At 41.6% G+C, this 23,455-nt stretch overlaps 1 protein-coding gene across 2 annotated transcripts; it reads left to right on the forward strand.

The window, feature by feature from the left end:
* Window positions 1-1,596: 1,596 nt before the first annotated feature.
* LOC148376645 (zinc finger and BTB domain-containing protein 14-like) lies at window positions 1,597-8,223 on the forward strand. 2 transcript variants are annotated; one of them, XM_088349660.1, is made up of 2 exons: window positions 1,597-1,725; window positions 5,141-8,223. In XM_088349660.1, exon 2 carries the CDS (start codon window positions 5,160-5,162, stop codon window positions 6,339-6,341), a length of 1,182 nt encoding a protein of 393 aa, XP_088205786.1. In that variant the 5' UTR covers window positions 1,597-1,725; window positions 5,141-5,159; the 3' UTR covers window positions 6,342-8,223. The 2 variants fall into 2 exon arrangements, with proteins under 2 accessions (XP_088205786.1, XP_088205791.1); XM_088349665.1 differs by lacking the exon at window positions 1,597-1,725 and adding an exon at window positions 1,861-2,026.
* Window positions 8,224-23,455: the final 15,232 nt, after the last annotated feature.

Here is a 23,455-nt window from a genome sequence, read left to right on the forward strand (position 1 = left end):
TGTATAAATTGTGTGTGTATTTATGTTTATTATTTATATCAATATTATTTTTTTGAAAGAATTCAGTTTTATTGCAGTAAGGTGGCGCTAAACAATACATAGCAGGACAACCATACACAAAGTATTATGAGGTGATATAAATTTGATTAAATACGTTTTAAAATACTTCAAAGAAAATATTTACATTAAAAAACGAAATATTTTAACATACGAAATGATAGTAAATAATTTATATAAAAAATGAAATAATAATAAAAAATAACAAATATAATACAACATCCATCCAGCGATCCATTTCTTTTGTACCCGTCAATCCACCTGACATGCATAATTTTTGGAATGTGGGAAGGAATATTTAAAGAAATTAAAACGGAAAATTTGGGGATTGGTTAAATAGTTAAAAGTTAGTAGTAATTGGTTGGTTGGTTGGATGCAGCTCAGTGTCAGAACGCTTTCCACCGCCACGGAGATGATCTTGATTCATTATTGAAGGGGCGTCAAACTCATTTGAGCTCGGGGGCCACGAGGTGTTAAAGGGCTCTCAGGGGGCCAGACTTGTAGATAAGAGAGAAAGAGAGAGATGCAGAGAAAGGAAGTGGGGAGAAAAAGAAAAACACGTGAAAGGGCGAAAACAAAGAAAGAGGAAGAAAAAGAAAGAAGAGATATTGAGAAAAAGAGAAGAAAAACGAGAGTGAGGAAAAGGGAGAGAGACAGAGAAATAAAAAACAGAGATAAAGAGTAGGAAAGAGAGAAGAGAAGAAAAAGAGGTAAATAGAGAAAGGAAGAAAGGGAATGGAAAAGGGACAGAAAGGTAAAGAAATGGAGAAAAGAGAGCGCGAAGAGAAAGAGAGAGGAAAAAAAGAGACACAATAAAAGAGAAAAAGTAGTTAGCAATAATCGGTGGTATGTGCAGCCCTTTGAGACTCCTTGTGATAAAGGGCATCCCATTAAACATGACTTGACTTAACCACTCGGGAAGTAGGGGCACCATTTCCTGTGGTGTTTCTTGGGCAGCTACAGTCTGGTGGCTCCCATCCCTCTCCAAATGTTTCCACCCTAATAACAGTTTTTCTAGGCACTCTGTTGGGGCTATTATTTTGCCTATTCTTCATGATAGTCTTTTATCCTTTTTCTCTTTAAATACTTTGTATGACAGGTTTTACCCTGGAGTGCCATATCTAATCTCCTTGCGTACAATGTTTTGCAACATCGAATCCAGCTCATGACTTCCTGTGCGGAGTTTGTATGTTCTCCCCGTGCTTGCGTGGGTTTCCTCCGGGCACTCCGGTTTCCTCCCACATTCCAAAAACATGCATTTCAGGTGAATTGGCCGGTCCAAATTGTCCCTAGGTATGAATGAGCGAGTGAGTTGTCTGTCCCCGTGTGCCCTGCGATTGGCTGGCAACCAGTTCAGGGAGTCCCCTGCCCACTGCCCGATGATTGCTGGGATGGGCTCCAGCACCCCCGCGACCCTACTGAGGATAAGCGGTGTAGCTAATGAGATGAGATATCAATGACAATATTCTAATTCCAATGAATAACATAACGGCTGCAGTAAGACCTCCGTGGCGCTATGCGGCGCTGTAACACAGTGTCCTTTCCGACGGGGCGCCGCGGCCACAACAAGAAAGTGGAGGAAGAGGAAAAACGACAGCAGCCAGCCAGTGTGGATTCGTCGTCGACTCGCCTTGCGTGACAACACGGGCATTCGCATTCGGGCTTCGGGTAGGAACCATGTTTTCCTCTCGCCCTTTAAAGGCGCTCGCTTAGCGGAACACTCGTCCGCGTCACCGAGTTCGACGACCTGCCCTTCGCCGTTTCCGCGCTCCTTTCGCCCCCCCTCAATCCCCCCATGCCCCCCCTCCCCTCTCCTTCCTCGGCGAACAACATGCCAGCCGAGCTTGCTTGGTCAAAATGGCTGGGCGCAGTCAAATGTGAATTATTCTTCTCGTCTCTTTCTCGGCCTTGTCTAAATTGTAAATTTAGTCGTCCGAACCGCAAACTCCCCGCCGAATTTCTTACCTAAGTATGCTAGTTTTGTCGAAACCTCGCAGTCTTCGTCGTAGTTATTTCTCTTCCCCCCTTGCTCGGAATGTTTAGCTAGTTCGTTTTCGTTAGCATGTCCGCGAGTGTAAGGTGCTTTATTTCATTAAGACTTTAAGTAGAACTTAAAAGTTGTGGTGGAACTAAACGAGTGACACAGGCGCCGTGTGGGAACGGGTCACGGGTGATTAGTTACAGCGAACAGGCGTCCAAAGTGAAACGACATGTTTATAAGTAGTTTGGTTCTGAGGTGGTTGTAGTGGGTTTGGTACAGATTTAAAGGGTTCTGGATGCAAAACGGAGACTTTTGGGTTGTTTGGACTTGCAGAAAGGGGGTGCAGGATACCGGAAGAAGAAGGTAGGGGATGAAGAGGATTGTGGTTTATTTTGGTGCCTTTTATGGAATGCTTTAGATGCATTTGAAGCCCCAAGGGTTAAGCTGCAAAATATAGCAAGAACAAGCACACCTATCAATCTTAAGCCACTCAAATTTGTAAAGGTGAAGCTAGAAAATTGTATTTTTAAGCAGTTAAGATATAAAGAGAACTGTGGTTGAAGTTGGTGCCTTTATTGGAACGCTTTCAATGCATTTGAAGCCCCAACTGGTTTTAAGTGAATTGCACGGGGCCAAGCTGTTAGAACAAGCACACTCATCAATCATAAGGAACTCAAATTTGTAAAGGTGAAGCTGAGAAGTTGAATTTTCAGCAGGAAGGATTTAAAGAGAACTGTGGTTGAAGTTAGTGCCTTAATTGGACTGCTTTTAATGCATTTGAAGCCCCAACTGGTTTTAGATAAGTTGCACGGGGTCAAGCTGCAAAATATAGCAAGAACAAGCACACCTATCAAGCCTAAGCGACTCAAAATTCTAAAGGTGAAGCTAGAAAATTGAAATTTCAGCAGGTAGGATTGTGGTTGAAGTTGGTGCTTTTTTGGAATGCTTTCAATGCATTTTAAGCCCCGACTGGTTTTAAGTGAATTGCACGGGGCCAACTGCAAAATAAAGCAAGAACAAGAACACCTATGAATCCTAAGTGACTCGAATTTGTAAAGGTGTACCTGGAAAATCGTATTTTTCAGCAGTTAGGATATAAAGAGAACTGTGTTTGAATTTGGTGCCTTTATAGGAATGCTTTCAGTGCATTTGAAGCCCAACTGGTTTTAAGTGAATTGCACGGGATCAAGCCGCAAAACATAGCAAGACCAAGCACACCTATCAATCCTAAGTGACTCAAATTGTGTAAAGGAGAAATTAGACAATAGTATTTTTCAGCAGGTAGAATATAAAGAGAGCTGTGGTTGAAGTTGGTGCTTTTTATGGAATGCTTGCAATGCATTTGAAGCCCCAACTGGTTTTAAGTGAATTGCACGGGGTCAAGCTGCAAAATATAGCAAGACCAAGCACACTTATCAATCCTAAGAGAGCTAAATTTGTAAAGGCGAAGCTAGAAAAATTGTATTTTTCAGCAGATAGGATAGAAAGAGAATTGTGATTTAAACTAGTGTTTTGTTTTTTTCAAAAATCAATGCATCCGAGGCTCCGATTGGTTTCACATAAGTAGCACGAGGTCAATCTGCAAAATCAATGATAAACAAGCACAGATGTCAAGCCTCAGTGTGCCTAACAATTGCTCAGGTAAAAATAAAATTGTGGCCAAAGCTAGTGTTTTTATAAAACTCTTAATGAATGTGAAGTGCCAATTTGTTTTAAGTGAGTGGCATGAGGGTCAAGCTTCAAAATCGATGAAAAAACGAGGGTACCTGTGGTCCCTGAGTGACTAAAATGCGTACAGATCAAGCCATTAAAGATGAAAAAGCGTATTAACCATATCGAGAACAAATATTTTTATATTATTTTATAATAAAATAAAGGGGCCAAAAACAGGAGGTAGAATTCTCTATGGTATTGCTGTAAACATTGAGTGACAAAAAGTCAAGCAGAGAAAAAAATCACGTATTCACCTAAAAAAATATTTTTGTTATTTGGATAGTTTATCAAGCGGGCGTAAAAAAATCAGCAGGGCATAACTTTCGACCCTGAATGACTAAAATGTGCACAGATCAAGCCCAAAAAATTCGTGTTTCACCTACCCCAAATATAAGAATAAGAGCAAATTTGGAGTTTCTAGCCTCGCATAACCCGAATTTCTGAAATACTCTGACCTTAATCCGACTACTCCCTGTGTGTAAACGTACCAAGTCAACACATAGGATGTAACCTGAGAGACTGTGCCTCCTAGTAGTACACAAACTATCCATCCATCTGCACTGCTTATCCTCAGTAGGGTCGCGGGGTTGCTGGAGCCCATCCCAGCTATCTTCAGGCAGTGGGCAGGGGACACCCTGAACTGGTTGCCAACCAGTCGCGGGGGACAGAGAGACAGACAACTCACTCGCTCATTCACACCTAGGGACAATTTGAACCAGCAAAGTATCTTGACGCACGTTTTTTTAGAAAAGGGGAGGAAACGCACGCAAGCACGGGGAGAACATGCAAACTCCCCACGGGAGGTTTGATCTCATTACCTCAGAACTGTGCCGCACACGCGCTAACCACTGCGCCGTTTTGCTGGCCACACAAACTTTCATTCTGTAAAAAACATAATTGATTTTAAAAATAGTTCAAGTATTTTTGCCTATCATACCAATGCTATTTTTCACGCTGTGCTCTTTGGCACTGTTTTTTGTTCACATGGACAACATTGCCATCTAGACGGGAAATGTTACACACTAGAGCTTTAAGTGTTTCCGATACGATTTTATCTTTCTTATGAATGTCTCAGGACACAAAGTGAACTAGTGTTATGGCTTTTTTGCTTCCATGCAGTTGAAACATTCAGACTCATTCATATGATTCAGTTTTAGGTCACATTAAAATAAGGTCTGCATGGACTTGTCTCTGTGTTTTAAGACTGGCGTGAGTCAAGTGTGTTGCTGCTATGGAAACACGCGACACCAGATCAGGGCCGATAGTCCAATCTAAACCCGGCGCCGCTAAACTGTATTTTGTGGGGAATTGTTCCGTGATGGTGCGGTATTGATTTTTCTCTCCCCTGTGCGAGTTGACTCAGTCCCCGCCCCTTTCCTGCCTTTCCAGGTTGCTCCCCTTCAACACCATGTCTGAATTGTTGCGCTACATCGACTACGACCACAAGGCGACCTTCCTGAAGATGCTCAACCAGCAGCGCATGGAAGGTGAGCACTGCGACGTGGTGGTGGTGGTGGAGAATATCGAGTTCCGGGCTCACCGCTGCGTCTTGGCGGCCTGCAGCAACTACTTCAAGAAGCTGTTCAAGAAGCAGACAGACGAGGACAACTCCATCGTAGAGCTGGACTTCATTCGCTCGGACATCTTCGAGGAGGTGCTCAACTACATGTACACGGCGCGGCTGGCCGTGCGCAAGAAGGATATCAACATGATGATGTCGTCGGGACAGATCCTGGGCATCAACTTCCTGGACAACCTGTGCTCGCAGAAGCGCGAGCTGACCAACATGAAGACGCGGGAGAACCAGGCGCCGCCCGGCGACCACGGCTTGCGGGCGCAGGACGCCATCCTCAAGGAGCTGGCCATGGAGGAGGTGCGCAAGAACAGTTTCTACGACACGGCCATGGACGGCATGGCCGGGGCCGGGGGCTCGCACGTACCGCAGCCGCACGCCTACAACACGGGACTGGCCAAGGACCCGCACGCCCACGGTTGGGGCTCCTCGTCCTCGGGCGACATGAAGCTGGAGTACCTGCTCTACGGCCACCGCGACCACGGCGGCGCTCTGCCCGGCGCCGTGCCCAAACCGCTGGAGCACAGCGCCAAGAAAGAGCGGCTGCTCACCGCCAACCGGCCCTACGGCTGCGAGCACTGCCCCAAGGCCTTCACCACGGCGGCGCACCTCAAGGAGCACCTGAAGATCCACTCGGGTTTCAAGCCGCACCGCTGCGTGGTGTGCGGCAAGGCCTTCATCCGAGGGCCCGACCTCAAGCGGCACGAACGGGTGCACAGCAACGAGCGGCCTTTCGCCTGCCAGCTCTGCGAGAAGGCCTTCAAGCACAAGTCGCACCTGAAGGACCACGAGCGGCAGCACCGCGGCGAGCGGCCCTTCAACTGCGGCTCCTGCGACAAGGCCTTCATCAAGGCCTCGGACCTCAAGCGCCACTGGAACACCATGCACAGCGGCAACCCCCGGCGGCAAATGTCGCTCTCGCCCGCCACCTCGCAACACACCGCTGACGACCAGCGGGACTGGAAGCTGGAGGCGGCTGCCGCCGCCGCCGCCCACTCGCACAACTCGGACTGCTGAGAAAAACTCCAAAAAGCCCGCCCGACTGGCGTTCGCGAGAGACTACTACTATTACTACTACTTTCCCCTTTTTGTTTTTCCGTGACCACCTTTAAAATCTTTACATTTTCCCTCCAAACGTCGTTAGAAATATTCTTTTCTCGGTTTGACGATGGCTAGCGATGACCAAGAGGAATTTAAGAGAGACCTACAATGTGTTTTTTAATGCATTTAATCATCAAAAAGCATAATACCATTTTCAAAGAAATGACGTAGTCCTTTACACAGCCCAGGTCATTCCTCAAGTTTACGGGAAGCAAGAAAAATCTTTTTAAAACCTGCCTTTGAGACATCACAGTCAAAAAAAAAGTCAGGTTTTCCCGTTCATGCCGTCTAAGAAAGCTTGCTAGAAAATCCAAACTCAAAACTAAGGTTTTTCTCTCCATCCCGACTAGAAAGTCTCAACTTTGTTAGGCAACATAGCACAACTGCAGAAGCCGCTCTTAAAACACAACTGGATTTATGCTTGGTCATCAAATGTGTGAAGTCCTCTTTTTTTGGGTGTTTAGTTCTATTTACTTTATATGTTTTTTCCTCTCCAGATGCCAAGCTTAAACTTCTTTTTTAATCGTGGTGTCATGACCCTTGCTATGCCCGTTTATTACTCGCCCAATCCGCGCCGAGAATACCCTTCACCAGGTCAGTCGGTTTTCACGTCCACGCTGTTTTAAAAGGCCTACTAGAAAGTCCGAACTAAAGCTAAGGTGCCGTCTGAGAAAGCCTATCCGAGAATCAGAACCATATTTATGATTGTAAAACCACGATGGCGGCTTTTATGTTAAAAAAAAAATCTTAATATTTATGCTTGGTCATCAGATAATCTTGTGAATTCCTCTTTCAGGGTGTTTGATTTTATTTAATTGTACTTGTTCATGTTTCTTCCATCCAGATGCCAGGCTCAAACTTCCCTTTTATTATTGTGGTTTGAGACCGGTGCCATGGTCGTTCATTACCCACCCGGTCTACACTTAGAGCACCCTACATTGACGTCGGTCATCACGGAAGCCGATCCTAGGATGGCTTACGACCTCACGAGAAAAAAAAAAAAGAAAAACGGTATTGTTAGAATAAGTGCACCACTAAGCGTCCCGGCGACAGATCATATATGACATTAGGTCAATTCTCAAATAACACCTAGAACACAAGTATGCTATTACTTTCTAAAAATGACAGCCACAAAATGAAATAAGTGACTCTTTGAGCACAATTTTATTTTGAAAGGAAACGTAGGATATGCACTTAACAGTTTTCAAATCTCTGCTCAGTGTGACACTTAACAGACTTGTTGGCTACGCATGTTGTACTTGGAGTAACTAGTATTACCTGCTACACCGTTTTTTTCCCCCTGCCAAAGAATGTATATGAGGGCAAAGCTATTGTTTATTTCAAACTTTTTTGGCATGGGTCAAAATACTTATATAGCAGGTCAGTTTAACGCAAAACTTAGAGTGTTAACCCCGGTCTGAACGTCCTTGGGTCAGCAAAAGTGAGAAACTCCACCGTTTTCATGATATGTTCATGTGGTTGTTTTTTTGTTTTGTTTTGTGGGGAAAAAACGTGTTTAATTCGAACCGATTGGTCGCACTGTAGGATGAAGCGGGGCCAGGGTTTTTCCCGGGTTTGGTCGATACCGAATCGCGGGTGGACGAATTTACTGTCATACAGTAACACACGCGCGTCAACGGGCGGTGATGGACGTCTGTATATACTGTAGCTTATCATAATTAGCCTGAGGCACAATTTAGAGATCACCAGGAATTATGCACATACATATATTGAAAAAGATATGAGTATAAATAATGTCTCACGCTTTGACAATAAATCACCCTTTTTTTTATGCGTTCACTTGTTTTTGTTCCGACTTTGCAGTGTACTTATAACTCCTGAAGGGTTTGTTAAATACTAGCCAAATACTCTATTTATTTGGTCATTGTAACTCTTATTAATTTGTATTTTAAATTGACATTTGACAGCTAAAAACAAAGTCAAAAACAGTTTGCTCAAAGAAACCCAGGGTTTGGGCCAACAAAGAAAAGATTGGGTCAAATATTGACCAACCCAATACTTGTGACCTTTACATTTGTAAATTGGCATTTCAAAATATTGTAAGATGCTTGACGGTTAAAAAAAACAAGAAAAACCACTGGGCCGACAGACAAACCCAAGTTTGGGGCCACAAAGTAACTCGAGTTTGGGTCTAAAATGGACTAACCCAATACTTGTGAATTTGAAGCAACTATATCTTGTAATTTGGTATTTGAAAATATTGTAATTTTGACATCTCACGAAAACAATTGGTCCACAAAGAAACCTCGAGTTTGACACCACAAGGTATCTTGATTTTGGGCCTAAAATGGATCAACCCAATACTTGTGACATTGAAGCAACTGTCTTTTAATTTGGTATTTGAAAACAGTGTAGGTTTGACATCTCACGAAAACAATTGGTCCACAAAGAAACCTCGAGTTTGGCTCCACAAAGTAACTTGAGTTTGGGTCTAAAACGAACCAACCCAATACTAGTGAATTTGTGAATTGCCATTTGAAAATATTTTAAGATGTTTGACGGTTAAAAAAACAAAAGAAAAACTGTTGGGTTGACAAAGAAACCCGAGTTTGGCTTCACAAAGCAACTTAAGTTTGGGTCTAAAATGGACCAACCCAATACTTGTGAATTTGTAAATCAGCATTTGAAAATATTGTAAGATGCTTGATGGTTAAAAAAACAAAAGAAAAACTGTTGGGCCGACAAAGAAACCCGAGTTTGGTGCCACAAAGTAATTTGAGTTTGGGTCTAAAAATGGACCAACCCAATACTTTTGAAATTGAAGCAACTATGTCTTGTAATTTGGTATTTGAAAATAATGTAAGTTGCTTGACGGTTGGAAAAAAACAAACGTTGGTCACAAAGAAACCTTGAGTTTGGCTCCACAAAGTAACTTGAGTTTGGGTTTAAAATGGACCAACCCAATACTTGTGAATTTGAAGCAACTATGTCTTGTAATTTAGTATTTAAAAATATTGTAGGTTTGACAGCTTACGAAAACAATTAGTCCACAAAGAAACCCCGAGTTTGCTACACAAAGAACCCACATAGAAAACTCCACCAACCCAGCAGTTGGGTTGATTTGACCAAACATTTGGTGTTGTATAATAAAAAACAACCCTCGTGGGTTTTGTCATGTTTTCCAACAAGAGAATTCCGCTGCGAAGGGAGTATTTTTCCTTAAAATAACTACCCCCAAATCGGTTCATTTTATACCAAACAATTTGGGTTATTCTGTAAAGCAAAACCTTAACAATTGGGTCGTTTTGTGTAAATCAACCCAGAACCAGTGACACAAGTATTGGGCTAGTCCCCTATTTTAAACCAAGTATTTTTATAGAGTAATGTGTTTGAATCCTGAAACGTTCTTCCCCATATGAATTAATGGCGTTCATCTTAATTCGTTCCTGCGCATCCCAAAGTACCCAAATTTTTTACAAAATTTGTACCTAAACACCCGTAAATACCCCAAATATTAAAACAATTTCCTCAATTTGCATCATTTTATAAATGTGTATGTAAAAGATTAAAAATAATAAAGTTCTAGATATAAAACAATATTATGAACCTTTTAGCAATGTCTGGCTGTGTTATATTTCAGATATTTCGTTTGCATACCAAAATAAAAACTACTAGAATTTTTGAGGGTAAGTACTGAGTAATTACAAGTTGTGACACTGTATTATTTTAAGATATGAAAAAAATACTCAGTAGTGTGCCTCTACTCGCCCATTTTCTCTCATCTTATTTCTATCAAAACGTTCTTTTCATGTTGACTTTTTCCCTTTTTTAGTGCGGTCCTTGAACGCACCCAGGGATAATGGTGCATTCATGTGACTTGTTTTTAATCGTTTTTTGGGGTTCCTGTAAAAAAAATATCAGGGGGTGTAAAATACTCTTCACCAAAGCTTTTATTAATACGATTTTATACCACTGGCAGCTGAAACTCCTTTCCTTTTATTTTGAAGGAAAACATGTCACCGTCTCCAACCTGTCGTTTTCAAAGTAAAAGCTACCGCTCGTGTTTTGTGTTTGTTGCAGAATGTCTACTTTTATTTCGCTCGCACTTCCGGCCTGGATGCCTTCCCGTGGGAGGAATCACGAGGACGAGCTCGTGCGTTGTGTCGTGGGAACAGGTCACGCACACGGGCAGTGAAACACGGAAGGGTCGATGTGCCGTGTCGACACTAGGGGGCGACATTCCTCGTGTGAAATCTTGGATAAGAACACAAAAGTGCACACTTCCGGTTTCGTCTTTCGAAGCGTATCCTACCAAATTATCCCTGGTCGTGTACTGGTGGCAATGACGTCACCGGCGTCCACGCGTGAAGGCTTCGTTGGGTAGCGCTGTTTATGGACGCATGCGTGTGTACGTGCTCACGCATGCGTGATGAGAGCGAGTGTGCGTGACGTGGCCCTGGTCACGAGCACGCACGGGTGCGTGCGCATGCGTTAATGACATTACCCTGAGACTGACAGGCACCGTTAACGTGTGTGTTTTCTTTCGGGGGGGGTCGGTTGCCATTGACAACGGTTGTGAGGGGGGGGTCTCTTGTATTAATCTGACTAAACTGTTTAAAACTCATGTGTCAAACAGGCGGCCCGCGGGCCAGATCAGGCCCACCGATGGTTTAAATCCGGCCCGGAAGACAACAGTGAGAGAAGTGCAAGAGGAAAATGAGCTGTAGTTTTAAATATTTCCACCGGATGTCAACAAAGCCGGTTATCACTTGCAATACAATTGTGGTAGTATTTCTCCATTTCTCTCTGACTCACTTCTTTTTTTATTTATTTCTCCCTCTTTTTCTTTCTCCTGTTCACTCTCTTTTTCTCTATTTCTCTCTCACTCTTTTTCTCTGTCTTGCTCTTTCTATTTTCTCTCTCTAATTTACACTTTAATTCTCTTTCTTTCTCACCCTCTTTCTTTCCCTTTTTCGACCTCTCTCTCACCTCACTTTGTCTCTTTTTCTCCTTCTGACTCTTTCTGTCGTTTCACTTCTCTTATTCTTTTTATCTTTCTCTTTTTTTCACTTTCTTTTTCTCTCTCTATTCATTTCCCCCTTCTCTATTCTGCTCTCTCCTTTTCTCTCACTGTTACTCTGTCTCCCTTGTTCTCCCTTTCTGTTTATCGCTCTCTCTTTACCTCCCTCTCTTTCTCTCTCTTTTTCTCCCTCTCTCTTTCTCTTAGACTTACTAGTCCGGCCCCTGTGAGATTTTGCTATAGTATTTGTGGCCCCCAGCTAAAACGAGTTTGACACCCCTGGTTTAAAAGATGGTCATTTATGAGCTGTAATATTCCCTTGATTTGTGGGCCGAGGGCGACGTTACGCACTTCGCATTGTTAACGCTAGGTGACGCCATTTCACCAGGAATCATCATTCCTTCACTTAGCTCAGGGGTGTCAAACTCCTTTTAGCTGAGGGCCACATGCTAAAAAATAAATGTCACGGGGGCCACCCTAGTAGAGTTAAGAGAAAGAGAGAGGAAGACAAAGAAAAAGAGAAAAAGGAAGACGGAGAGAGAGAGAAAAGGAAAGAGAAAGAAAAGGAGATAAATAGAGAGTGCATAATATAGAAAAAAAGAGGGGGGAAAGAAACACAGAAAAATTGGAAGTGAAAGGGAGACAGTCCAAGAGAGAGAAAAATAGTGAGTGTGAAAAAAGAAAGGGAAAGCGAGAGAGTGAAAGAGAAGAGAATAAAGAAAGAAGGACTGAAATAATAAAAGAGAGAGAGAGAAACAGAAAAAGAGAGACGTATAGAGAATAATATATAAAAAAGAGGGGGGAAAGAAACACAGAAAAATTAGAAGTGAAAGGGAGGCAGTCCAAGAGATGAAGAAAAATAGTGAGTGTGAAAAAGAAGGGAAAGCGAGAGAGTGAAAGAGAAGGTAGGAAAGAAAGAGAAAAAATAAAGAAAGAAGATAGAACGATTGAAATAATAAAAGAGAGACGGAGAGAAAGAAAAGGGGAGAGGTATAGAGAATAATATATAAAAAAGAGGGGGAAAAGAAACAAAGAAAAATTAGAAGTGAAATTTCATTTCAAAGCGAGAGAGTCAAAGAGAGATAGAGAGAAAAAGAAAGGGAAAGCGAGAGAGTGAAATAAAGGGAAAGAAATGTAAGAAAGAAAGAGAAAAAAAGAAGATGGAAGGACTGAAATAATAAAAGAGAGACAGAGAGAAAGAAAAAAGGGAGAGGTATAGAGAATAATATAAAAAAGAGGGGGGAAAGAAACAGAAAAATTAGAAGTGAAAGAGAGAGAGTCAAAGAGAGAAAAAGAGTGTGAAAAGAAAGAAAGCGAGAGAGTCAAAGAGAAGGTAAGAAAGAAAGAAAAAAAGAAGATAGGACTGAAATAATAAAAGAGAGAGAGAAACAGAGAGAAAGAAAAAGGGAGAGGTTTAGAGAATAAAATGACTAAATTTTGTGCAGGCTTGGGAAGTAACAGAATAAATGGAACGGCAAAAATGATGTTTGAGTTTATTTTCATTTTGTTTCTGTCGCATTTTATGTTCGTTTTGCCGGAGATCAAAGAGATCAAAGCCAGGAGAGAAAGCTTACCACGTGTTGTGAGTCATCATTTTATTCATACTTAGTTTCTTTTGTCTTTTATTAGCATATTTGGTATTGGAGTAATCCAAAAGTCATTGAAAGTAATCCAGTTAAAGTAACCCTACCCAACCCAGGTTAGGGTTATGGTTAGAGTGACTTTATGTTTTTCGTCACAGTTTTTTTGTTAGTGTAGCAAGAAAATGGAAAAAGTAAGAAAATCGCCATTTTCAAATACAGTTCAAACCCCAAAATATTTATCAAAAGAGTTTATTTCGAACGTGTCGAGGATATGGACGTACTTGAAGACCTAACTGAGGCTGCAATCCTGACTATAAGCCAGGAGATGGCGCCAGAGAGCAACAAATCACCAAATCGTGGACAGCAGCTTTAATACATTTTTTTTTTATGAAAAACGTCAATGTGATTCAGGATCAATCAACAAACCTTCTCTCAAGGGCCGGACTAGGAAATTAGAAAGAAAGAAAAAAACACAAAGAAATAAGAGAAAGAGAGGTAGAGAAAGGTAGTGAGGGTGGGAGAAAGAAAGGGGGAAAGAGATAGAGAGAGAGCATGAGAAAAACAACGGATAAACAGACAAATAGTGAGAGTGGGAAAGGAAGAGAAAGAAAGAAATCCAAAGAGAAATAGAGAGAAGAAGAGAAAGAGAGAAGGGTAGAAAAAGAGAAGGGGATAGCAAGAGAGAAAGAGAGAAAAGGAAAAAAGGAAGAGAGAGCAAAAGAAAGTAAAAAGAGACAAAGAGAAAGAGGGACAGAGAGATAGAGAGTGAGAGAAAAATGGAGGAAGAGAGAGAGATGATAATGCGATGATGTGATGATGCGGTCAACTGATGAGGACAAAATGCTAGCTATGAAATAGAGCAAAGGTGTCAAACAGGCGGCCCGCGGGCCAGATCAGGTCCGCTAAGGGATTGAATCCGGCCCGCGAGACAACACTCAGAGAAGCGCAAGAGAAAAACAAGCGGCAGGTTGAAATATGTCAACTTGATGTTGCCAAAGCCAGGTGCCTCGAACAAAGACGCTGTACTTGTATTTCCTTCTCTCTCTCTCTCTCTCTCTCTCTCTCTCTCTCTCTCTCTCTCTTCCACCCCTTTTCTCCCACTCTCTGTCTCTTTCACTCTCTGTGTCTCTCTTTTTCTCTTCCTTTGTCTCTTTCTCTCTCTGTGTCTTTTTAAATTATTTTGCTCTAACTTCCTTTTTTTCCGTTTCTCTCTTTTCTCTCTCTCTCTTTCTACCCTTCGCGCTTTCTTTTCTCTTTTCTCTTCTTCTGTCTTTCTATTTCTCTTTGGACCTCTTTCTTCCTCTCCCTTTCTTTTCCCCCTCTCTCACGACTTTTTATCTCTTTTGTTTCTCACGCTCTCTCCCTCTCTCTCTTTTTCTTTCTTTGTCCCGCCCTCTCTGCTTTTCCCTCCCTCTTTCTCTTATTTCTTTATCTCTCTTTTTTTTCTCTTTAATCTACTCGTCCGGCCCCCGACAGAATGTTTGTTCTATCGTGTGGCCCCCGAGTTAAAATGAGTTTGACACCCCTGAAATAGAGGAAACCATTTCAAGGCAGTGGAGTATTTCCCAGGCTGTGTTATTCACAGTTTATGATTTGTTTTATCATATTTAAGTGAGTTTTTTCCTTGCCCTCACGTAGGTTTTAGATCAGGGGATGGTGTCAAAATAGGTTTGCAATAATCTGTGGTCTGTGCAGGTCTTTGAGACTCCTTGTGATGTGTGTTTGGGGTCATTGTCCTGTTAGAATACCCAGCCCAACAGCTACAAGATGGCGGCGCGTCTGTACGCAGCGGCTTCACGTGTCTCTCCGGTAAATCTTTTTACTTTAAGTGTTCTTTTATCCCCTTGTTTTATAACCTTATCTTCTCTGTTCCCGTATCTTCTTGGCTCATACCTCACTGTGAATGTGTAAAACTGGAGTGTCATGCCTAATTTCGTTGTCACAATATGTTAACCCGTTTTGTAACAATGACAATAAAGGTATATTCTATTCTATTCTATTCTAACTGCGCCCCAGACCCAATCTTTGGGCTGATGACTAAGTTATCTTGAAGAATTTGAAGGTAACCCTCCTTCTTCATTATCCCATTTACTCTCTCTAAAGCGCCATTTCCATTGGCGGTAAAACAGCATCATGATACTACCACCACTGTGCTTGACAGTAGGCATGGTGTACAAAGATAACTTGACTTTTATTTCAGTGTTTGAAGGGACTTAACGATACTTTTCTTTTTCGTTTTATTTTCCTATGACGAAATGTAAGATGTCGCGGCCATTCATTTTTTGTAACTTCCAAATATTCTACTTGCTGACATCATCTCCTGGCTGAAATCATGATCGGATCCTCTGCCAAGCACCACTTTGTTGCGCGTGCAAGTACAGTCACTTTCTTCGATGCGTTCGAATGAATTTCTCACTTTTACTATTTTCATCCTAGACTGAAAGAAAACCCCGAGCACACGTATGAAATCGCTTTCTTAAAAACTACTTTTAAGTATAAAGCGATCAAAAATGTCCTTTTCGTTTATTTGTGTATAGAAGTATCACTTTGGCATAATGAAAGGTAGTCTGTGTAAAGCTTGTATAGCAGTACAAATGTATTTTTTCCCTTCAAAAACTCAAATTATAGCCATAAGTAGCTAAACTTCTTATACAAAAGTGACTACACCCTTAAGTGAAAGTTCCTGAAGTTCAACAATGATTTTGCAGAACCTCTGTCATCCCCCTGGCCATGGATTTCACTAGAGCAGGGGTGTCAAACTCATTTTACCTCGGGGGCCACACGATAGAACAAACATTCTCTCGGGGGCCGAACTAGTAGATTAGAGAGAAAGAAAAAGAGAGAAAGAAATAAGACAAAGCGAAGGAGAGAAAAGAGAGAGGGTGGGACAATGAAAGAGAGGAAGGGAGAAAGAGAGAGAGAGAGAAGAGAGAGGGGGAGAGAATGTGAGAAACAAAAAAGATATAAAGACAAATAGTGAGAGAGGGGGAAAGAAATAGAGAGAAAGAATGATATCCAAAGAAAAATAGAAAGAGAGAAAGAGGGAAGGAGAGAAAAGAGAAGGAGAGAAAGAGAGAATGGGAGAAGGAGAGAAGGGGAAAGCAGGAGAGAGCGAAAGAGAGAAAAGGAAAAATGGAAGAGAGAGCAAAATAAGGTAAAAAGAAACAGAGAGAGAAAGAGACAAATGGAAACAAAGAAAGAGAAAGAGACACAGAAAGTGAAAGAGAGAGAGACATAGAGAGTGAGAGAAAAAGGGAGGAATGGAATCGGAGAAGGAGCGAAGAGGAAGGCAGGAGAGAGCAAGAGAGAGAAAAGGAAAAATGGAAGAGCAAAAGAAGGTAAAAAGACAGAGGGAGAGAAAAAGACAAAGAGAAACAAAGAAAGAGAAAGAGACACAAAAAGCGAAAAAGAGAGACACAGAGAGTGAAAAAGGTAGAGAGAGAGAGTGGGAGAAAAGGTGTGGAAGAGAGAGAGAGAGAGAAAGAGAGAGAGAGAAATAAATACATAAATACAAGTACAGTGTCTTTGTTCGAGGCACCTGGCTTTGGCAACATCAAGTGGACATATTTAGACCTGCAGCTCGTTTTTCTCTTTTTCTGTGTCTCTTTCTCTTTCTTTGTTTCTCTTTGTCTCTTTTTCTCTCTGTGTCTTTTTACCTCTTTTGGCCCCTCTTCCATTTTTCCTTTTCTCTCTTTCACTCTCTCCTGCTTTCCCCTTCTCTCCTTCTCCCATTCTCTCTTTCTCTCCTTCTCTTTACTCTCCTTCCCTCTTTCTCTCTTTCTATTTCTCTTTGGATATCATTCTTTCTCTCTCTTTCTTTCCCCCTCTCTCACTATTTGTCTTTATATCTTTTTTGTTTCTCACATTCTCTCTCTCTCTCTCTTCTCTCTCTCTTTCTCCCTTTCTCTCTTTTATTGTCCCACCCTCTCTCCCTTTCTCTCCTTCACTTTGTCTTATTTCTTTCTCTCTTTTCATTTCCCTCTAATCTACTAGTCCGGCCCCCGAGAGAATGTTTGTTCTATCGTGTGGCCCCCGAGGTAAAATGAGTTTGACACCCCTGCCCTTTACCCTTAGCCTTGGTCATCTCAGAAGTGAATTCAGGGTCATTGACAGGCTGGAACATTGTATTGTTATCATTCTCCCCAGTTCCAGTTGCACTCATGCAGCCCCAAAACCATGATATTCCCAACACCATGGTCCACAAGGACTCATCCTTCCAAAAGTAAGTCACTTTAAAAGTGGCGCACTTAAGCAAAACAGCGCTTGTGCGATTCACGTGTAACATTTTTTTCCCCCGCACGGACCCAAAAATGCCATCATGCGTGTGCATACGTGCGGAGCATGCGCAGAAGTCAGGCACAGCCGTTTTCCATTACCTCGGCCGGACCGCAAGCCTCCTGTCTCCGTTCAGGCTCCACCCAGCTCCGCCACAGACTTCCCAGAAAAGCAGCGTCTAATTAAAAGAAAAACGCACGCATGCAACTTTAATTACGTTCGTGCCGTCTCACATGCGCGGGCAAACTGCGTTCGAATACATGCGTGTATAATTGAATGCGTACAAACGATTCCGTGCCTGCGAGGAGTTTGCACTTTTGACCCTGCAGAGTGGAGGAGCATCCAAAATGGCACCAGAAAAGTATCACTGTGCTAAATAATTAGCAAACGGCTGAATAAGAGAAAGGATAACTAAGTCACTGTAATCCTTCCTTCATGTGGAACAGCACTCCGCGCAAACTATAACTGCCCCCTCCATTTTTAACACACGCTCTGCTGCCCCCGCCCGCAGCAATCGTCGACTTGGGATAATGGATCGCACAGGCGCTGTTCTTTTTTGGACGAAGAACTGAAAAAAAACAAAAACCGCCACGTATGTCACACATTTGCTCTCGCTCTCAGCAACAGTACAGTGGGGATAATGGATCGCAGCTTAAAACAGTGCAGTTTATTTTAGGTGAGCTATAATGGCAAGCTTCACTGGCCCAAACCGAGAAAAAACTTTGTGTCCGCCACTGCTCTCAGCAATAGTTAGCCGGGGATAATGGATTGCACATTTCCAGAATGGTACGAGTCTCGACAAAGTGCCTTCTGCCGGTTTCTCTTCGTAGAGTAGATAAGGAAGGCAGCTGCACGAGTGCAGTCCATTTTGGTCGGAAATTCAGTAACGGACAAAAAAGGCCCGACAAAAGAGGAATCTGCCGGTCCCAGCTTGCAGTAATAGACAACCAGGGATAACAGATCACGAAAAAAAATGCTTTGCAGACTGATACCCTCTGCAATATTGAACCTGGGATAATGGATTGCAGCCCCAACTGCAAATTTTCAGAATGGCACGACTCTCAACAAAGTGCATTCTGCCGGTCTTTGCTTGTGAAGTAGATAATGATGACAGCTGCACAAGTGCAGTTCATTTTGGTCTGAAATTCAGTAATGGACAAAAAAGGCCCGACAAAAGAGGACTCTGCCGGTCCCAGCTCGCAGTAATAGACAACCAGGGATAACTGATCACGAGGTAAACAGTGAAGTCTGTTTTCGGTGGGCCACAGTAGCACAATTTAAAAAAAACCAAACTTAGAAACAAAATGCTTTGCAGACTGATACCCTCAGCAATATTGAACCGGGGATAACAGATTGCAGCCACAACTACATATTTCCAGAATGGCACTAATCTCAATAAAGTGCCTTCTGCCGGTCTCTGCTCGTAAAGTAGATAATGATGACAGCTGCACGAGTGCAGTTCATTTTGGTCGGAAATTCAGTAACGGACAAAAAAGGCCCGACAAAAGAGGACTCTGTTGGTCCCTGCTCGCAGTAATAGACAACTGGGGATAACGGATCACGAGATAAACAGGTAAGTCTGTTTTCAGTGAGCCACAGTGGCACAATTTAAAGAATCGAAACTTTGAAACAAAATGCTTTTCAGGCTGCTGCCCTCAGCAATATTGAACCGGGGATAATAGATTGCAGCCACAACTACACATTTCCAGAATGGCTCGACTCTCAAAAATTCAGTAGACTGATGAGTCAAAACCTTTGAAAGGTGTTCAACCTGTTACATCTGGCGTAAAAATGGGCACAGTCTTTGACAAAAAGAACATGATGCCGATTGTAAAGCATGGTGGTGGCAGTATGATCTGGTCTGGGGCTGCTTTTCTGCCTCAGGACCAGGACAACTTACTAGGGTTGACTCAATAATGAATTCTGGTGTTTACAAAATCATGAAGGTGAACATCCGGCTGTGTGCTCAGGCCCTCAAACTCAAGCGCTCTTTGATCATGCAGCAGGACAACGATCAAAGACACACAGCAGCACGTTCACCTCTAAATGGCACAAAAAATAGAATCAATAAAGGTTCTGGAGTGGCCAAGTCAAAGTCCGGATTTAAATCCAATTGATATGCCGTAATGTGACCTTAAACTGGCAGTTCATGCTAGAAAACGATCTAAAATGGGAGATTTGAAACAATATTGCAAAGAAGAGTGGGCCAAAATTCCTCCACATGTCATGATTACTGATGCGGGGCACCTGGGTCTGCTCCGTTGGCGCCAACGGCCTCGGACGCTGATTGGCTGATGATCTGATTTTAACCCCCCTGTCTTCCTGTCAACATTTGTCAGATCGTCTGCGAACCTACGCTACACGCTAGGCAAGCTTTTGTGACTCCTGACTCCATCCTGCCCTGTTTTCTGTCTGATTCCTGACTTTTTTTCTGGACCCATTTATGTTTCTGCTCCTCCGTCCCGGCCATCGACCTGTTCTTCCCCCGTTCTCGACACTCGATCTGTGGAGGGTCCCGTCTCCGTTTCTGGTCTCTGACACCACAGCGTTGTGAAGGACTCATGATCTGAACTGTTTCTGTTATCACTGGCAAAGGTGGCCCAACTTGGTAATGGATTCTGGGGGTAGTTACTTTTTCACAAAGTGCCAGATAGCTTTAGAATTATTGGTGGCTTAATAAATTGAATCAACTGCATTTTGTTGTCTCTGTGTGATATCAAAATTGGTTTGATGATCTGAAACCTTTGTGAATGAGGTATATGCAAAAAACACAGAATCCAGGAAATGGCACTATAATAGAGAATTGTTATGAACAAATTGGGAAGAAAGATTAGAAAAATCTCATTCCGATTGGCCTCACTGATATCACTCACCTCCTTGTTTGATGATCTGAAACCTTCGTGAATGAGGTATATGCAAATAACACAGAATCCAGGAAATGGCACTATAATAGAGAATTGTTACGAACAAATTGGGAAGAAAGATGAGAAAAATCTCATTCCGATTGGCCTCACTGATATCACTCACCTCCTTGTTTGATGATCTGAAACCTTCTTGAATGAGATATATGCAAATAACACAGAATCCAGGAAATGGCACTATAATAGAGAATTGTTATGAACAAATTGGGAAGAAAGATGAGAAAAATCTCATTCCGATTGGCCTCACTGATATCACTCACCTCCTTATTTGATGATCTGAAACCTTCGTGAATGAGGTATATGCAAATAACACAGAATCCAGAAAATGGTACTATAATAGAGAATTGTTATGAACAAATTGGGAAGAAGGATGAGAAAAATCTCATTCTGATTGGCCTCACTGATATCACTCACCTCCTTGTTTGATGATCTGAAACCTTCGTGAATGAGGTATATGCAAATAACACAGAATCCAGGAAATGGCACTATAATAGAGAATTGTTACGAACAAATTGGGAAGAAAGATGAGAAAAATCTCATTCCGATTGGCCTCACTGATATCACTCACCTCCTTGTTTGATGATCTGAAACCTTCTTGAATGAGATATATGCAAATAACACAGAATCCAGGAAATGGCACTATAATAGAGAATTGTTATGAACAAATTGGGAAGAAAGATGAGAAAAATCTCATTCCGATTGGCCTCACTGATATCACTCACCTCCTTATTTGATGATCTGAAACCTTCGTGAATGAGGTATATGCAAATAACACAGAATCCAGAAAATGGTACTATAATAGAGAATTGTTATGAACAAATTGGGAAGAAGGATGAGAAAAATCTCATTCTGATTGGCCTCACTGATATCACTCACCTCCTTGTTTGATGATCTGAAACCTTCGTGAATGAGGTATATGCAAATAACACAGAATCCAGGAAATGGCACTATAATAGAGAATTGTTATGAACAAATTGGGAAGAAAGATGAGAAAAATCTCATTCCGATTGGCCTCACTGATATCACTCACCTCCTTGTTTGATGATCTGAAACCTTCTTGAATGAGATATATGCAAATAACACAGAATCCAGGAAATGGCACTATAATAGAGAATTGTTATGAACAAATTGGGAAGAAAGATGAGAAAAATCTCATTCCGATTGGCCTCACTGATATCACTCACCTCCTTATTTGATGATCTGAAACCTTCGTGAATGAGGTATATGCAAATAACACAGAATCCAGGAAATGGCACTATAATAGAGAATTGTTATGAACAAATTGGGAAGAAAGATGAGAAAAATCTCATTCCGATTGGCCTCACTGATATCACTCACCTCCTTATTTGATGATCTGAAACCTTCGTGAATGAGGTATATGCAAATAACACAGAATCCAGAAAATGGTACTATAATAGAGAATTGTTATGAACAAATTGGGAAGAAGGATGAGAAAAATCTCATTCTGATTGGCCTCACTGATATCACTCACCTCCTTGTTTGATGATCTGAAACCTTCGTGAATGAGGTATATGCAAATAACACAGAATCCAGGAAATGGCACTATAATAGAGAATTGTTATGAACAAATTGGGAAGAAAGATGAGAAAAATCTCATTCCGATTGGCCTCACTGATATCACTCACCTCCTTATTTGATGATCTGAAACCTTCGTGAATGAGGTATATGCAAATAACACAGAATCCAGGAAATGGTACTATAATAGAGAATTGTTATGAACAAATTGGGAAGAAGGATGAGAAAAATCTCATTCTGATTGGCCTCACTGATATCACTCACCTCCTTGTTTGATGATCTGAAACCTTCGTGAATGAGGTATATGCAAATAACACAGAATCCAGGAAATGGCACTATAATAGAGAATTGTTATGAACAAATTGGGAAGAAAGATGAGAAAAATCTCATTCCGATTGGCCTCACTGATATCACTCACCTCCTTGTTTGATGATCTGAAACCTTCTTGAATGAGATATATGCAAATAACACAGAATCCAGGAAATGGCACTATAATAGAGAATTGTTATGAACAAATTGGGAAGAAAGATGAGAAAAATCTCATTCCGATTGGCCTCACTGATATCACTCACCTCCTTATTTGATGATCTGAAACCTTCGTGAATGAGGTATATGCAAATAACACAGAATCCAGGAAATGGCACTATAATAGAGAATTGTTATGAACAAATTGGGAAGAAAGATGAGAAAAATCTCATTCCGATTGGCCTCACTGATATCACTCACCTCCTTGTTTGATGATCTGAAACCTTCTTGAATGAGATATATGCAAATAACACAGAATCCAGGAAATGGCACTATAATAGAGAATTGTTATGAACAAATTGGGAAGAAAGATGAGAAAAATCTCATTCCGATTGGCCTCACTGATATCACTCACCTCCTTATTTGATGATCTGAAACCTTCGTGAATGAGGTATATGCAAATAACACAGAATCCAGGAAATGGTACTATAATAGAGAATTGTTATGAACAAATTGGGAAGAAGGATGAGAAAAATCTCATTCTGATTGGCCTCACTGATATCACTCACCTCCTTGTTTGATGATCTGAAACCTTCGTGAATGAGGTATATGCAAATAACACAGAATCCAGGAAATGGCACTATAATAGAGAATTGTTATGAACAAATTGGGAAGAAAGATGAGAAAAATCTCATTCCGATTGGCCTCACTGATATCACTCACCTCCTTGTTTGATGATCTGAAACCTTCTTGAATGAGATATATGCAAATAACACAGAATCCAGGAAATGGCACTATAATAGAGAATTGTTATGAACAAATTGGGAAGAAAGATGAGAAAAATCTCATTCCGATTGGCCTCACTGATATCACTCACCTCCTTATTTGATGATCTGAAACCTTCGTGAATGAGGTATATGCAAATAACACAGAATCCAGGAAATGGTACTATAATAGAGAATTGTTATGAACAAATTGGGAAGAAGGATGAGAAAAATCTCATTCTGATTGGCCTCACTGATATCACTCACCTCCTTGTTTGATGATCTGAAACCTTCGTGAATGAGGTATATGCAAATAACACAGAATCCAGGAAATGGCACTATAATAGAGAATTGTTATGAACAAATTGGGAAGAAAGATGAGAAAAATCTCATTCCGATTGGCCTCACTGATATCACTCACCTCCTTGTTTGATGATCTGAAACCTTCGTGAATGAGGTATATGCAAATAACACAGAATCCAGGAAATGGCACTATAATAGAGAA

The sequence above is a fragment of the Urocampus carinirostris genome, chromosome 1 (genome assembly GCF_059441175.1).
Source record: "Urocampus carinirostris isolate Australia breed hairy pipefish chromosome 1, RoL_Ucar_1.0, whole genome shotgun sequence".
In the NCBI taxonomy this organism is placed as follows: domain Eukaryota; kingdom Metazoa; phylum Chordata; class Actinopteri; order Syngnathiformes; family Syngnathidae; genus Urocampus; species Urocampus carinirostris.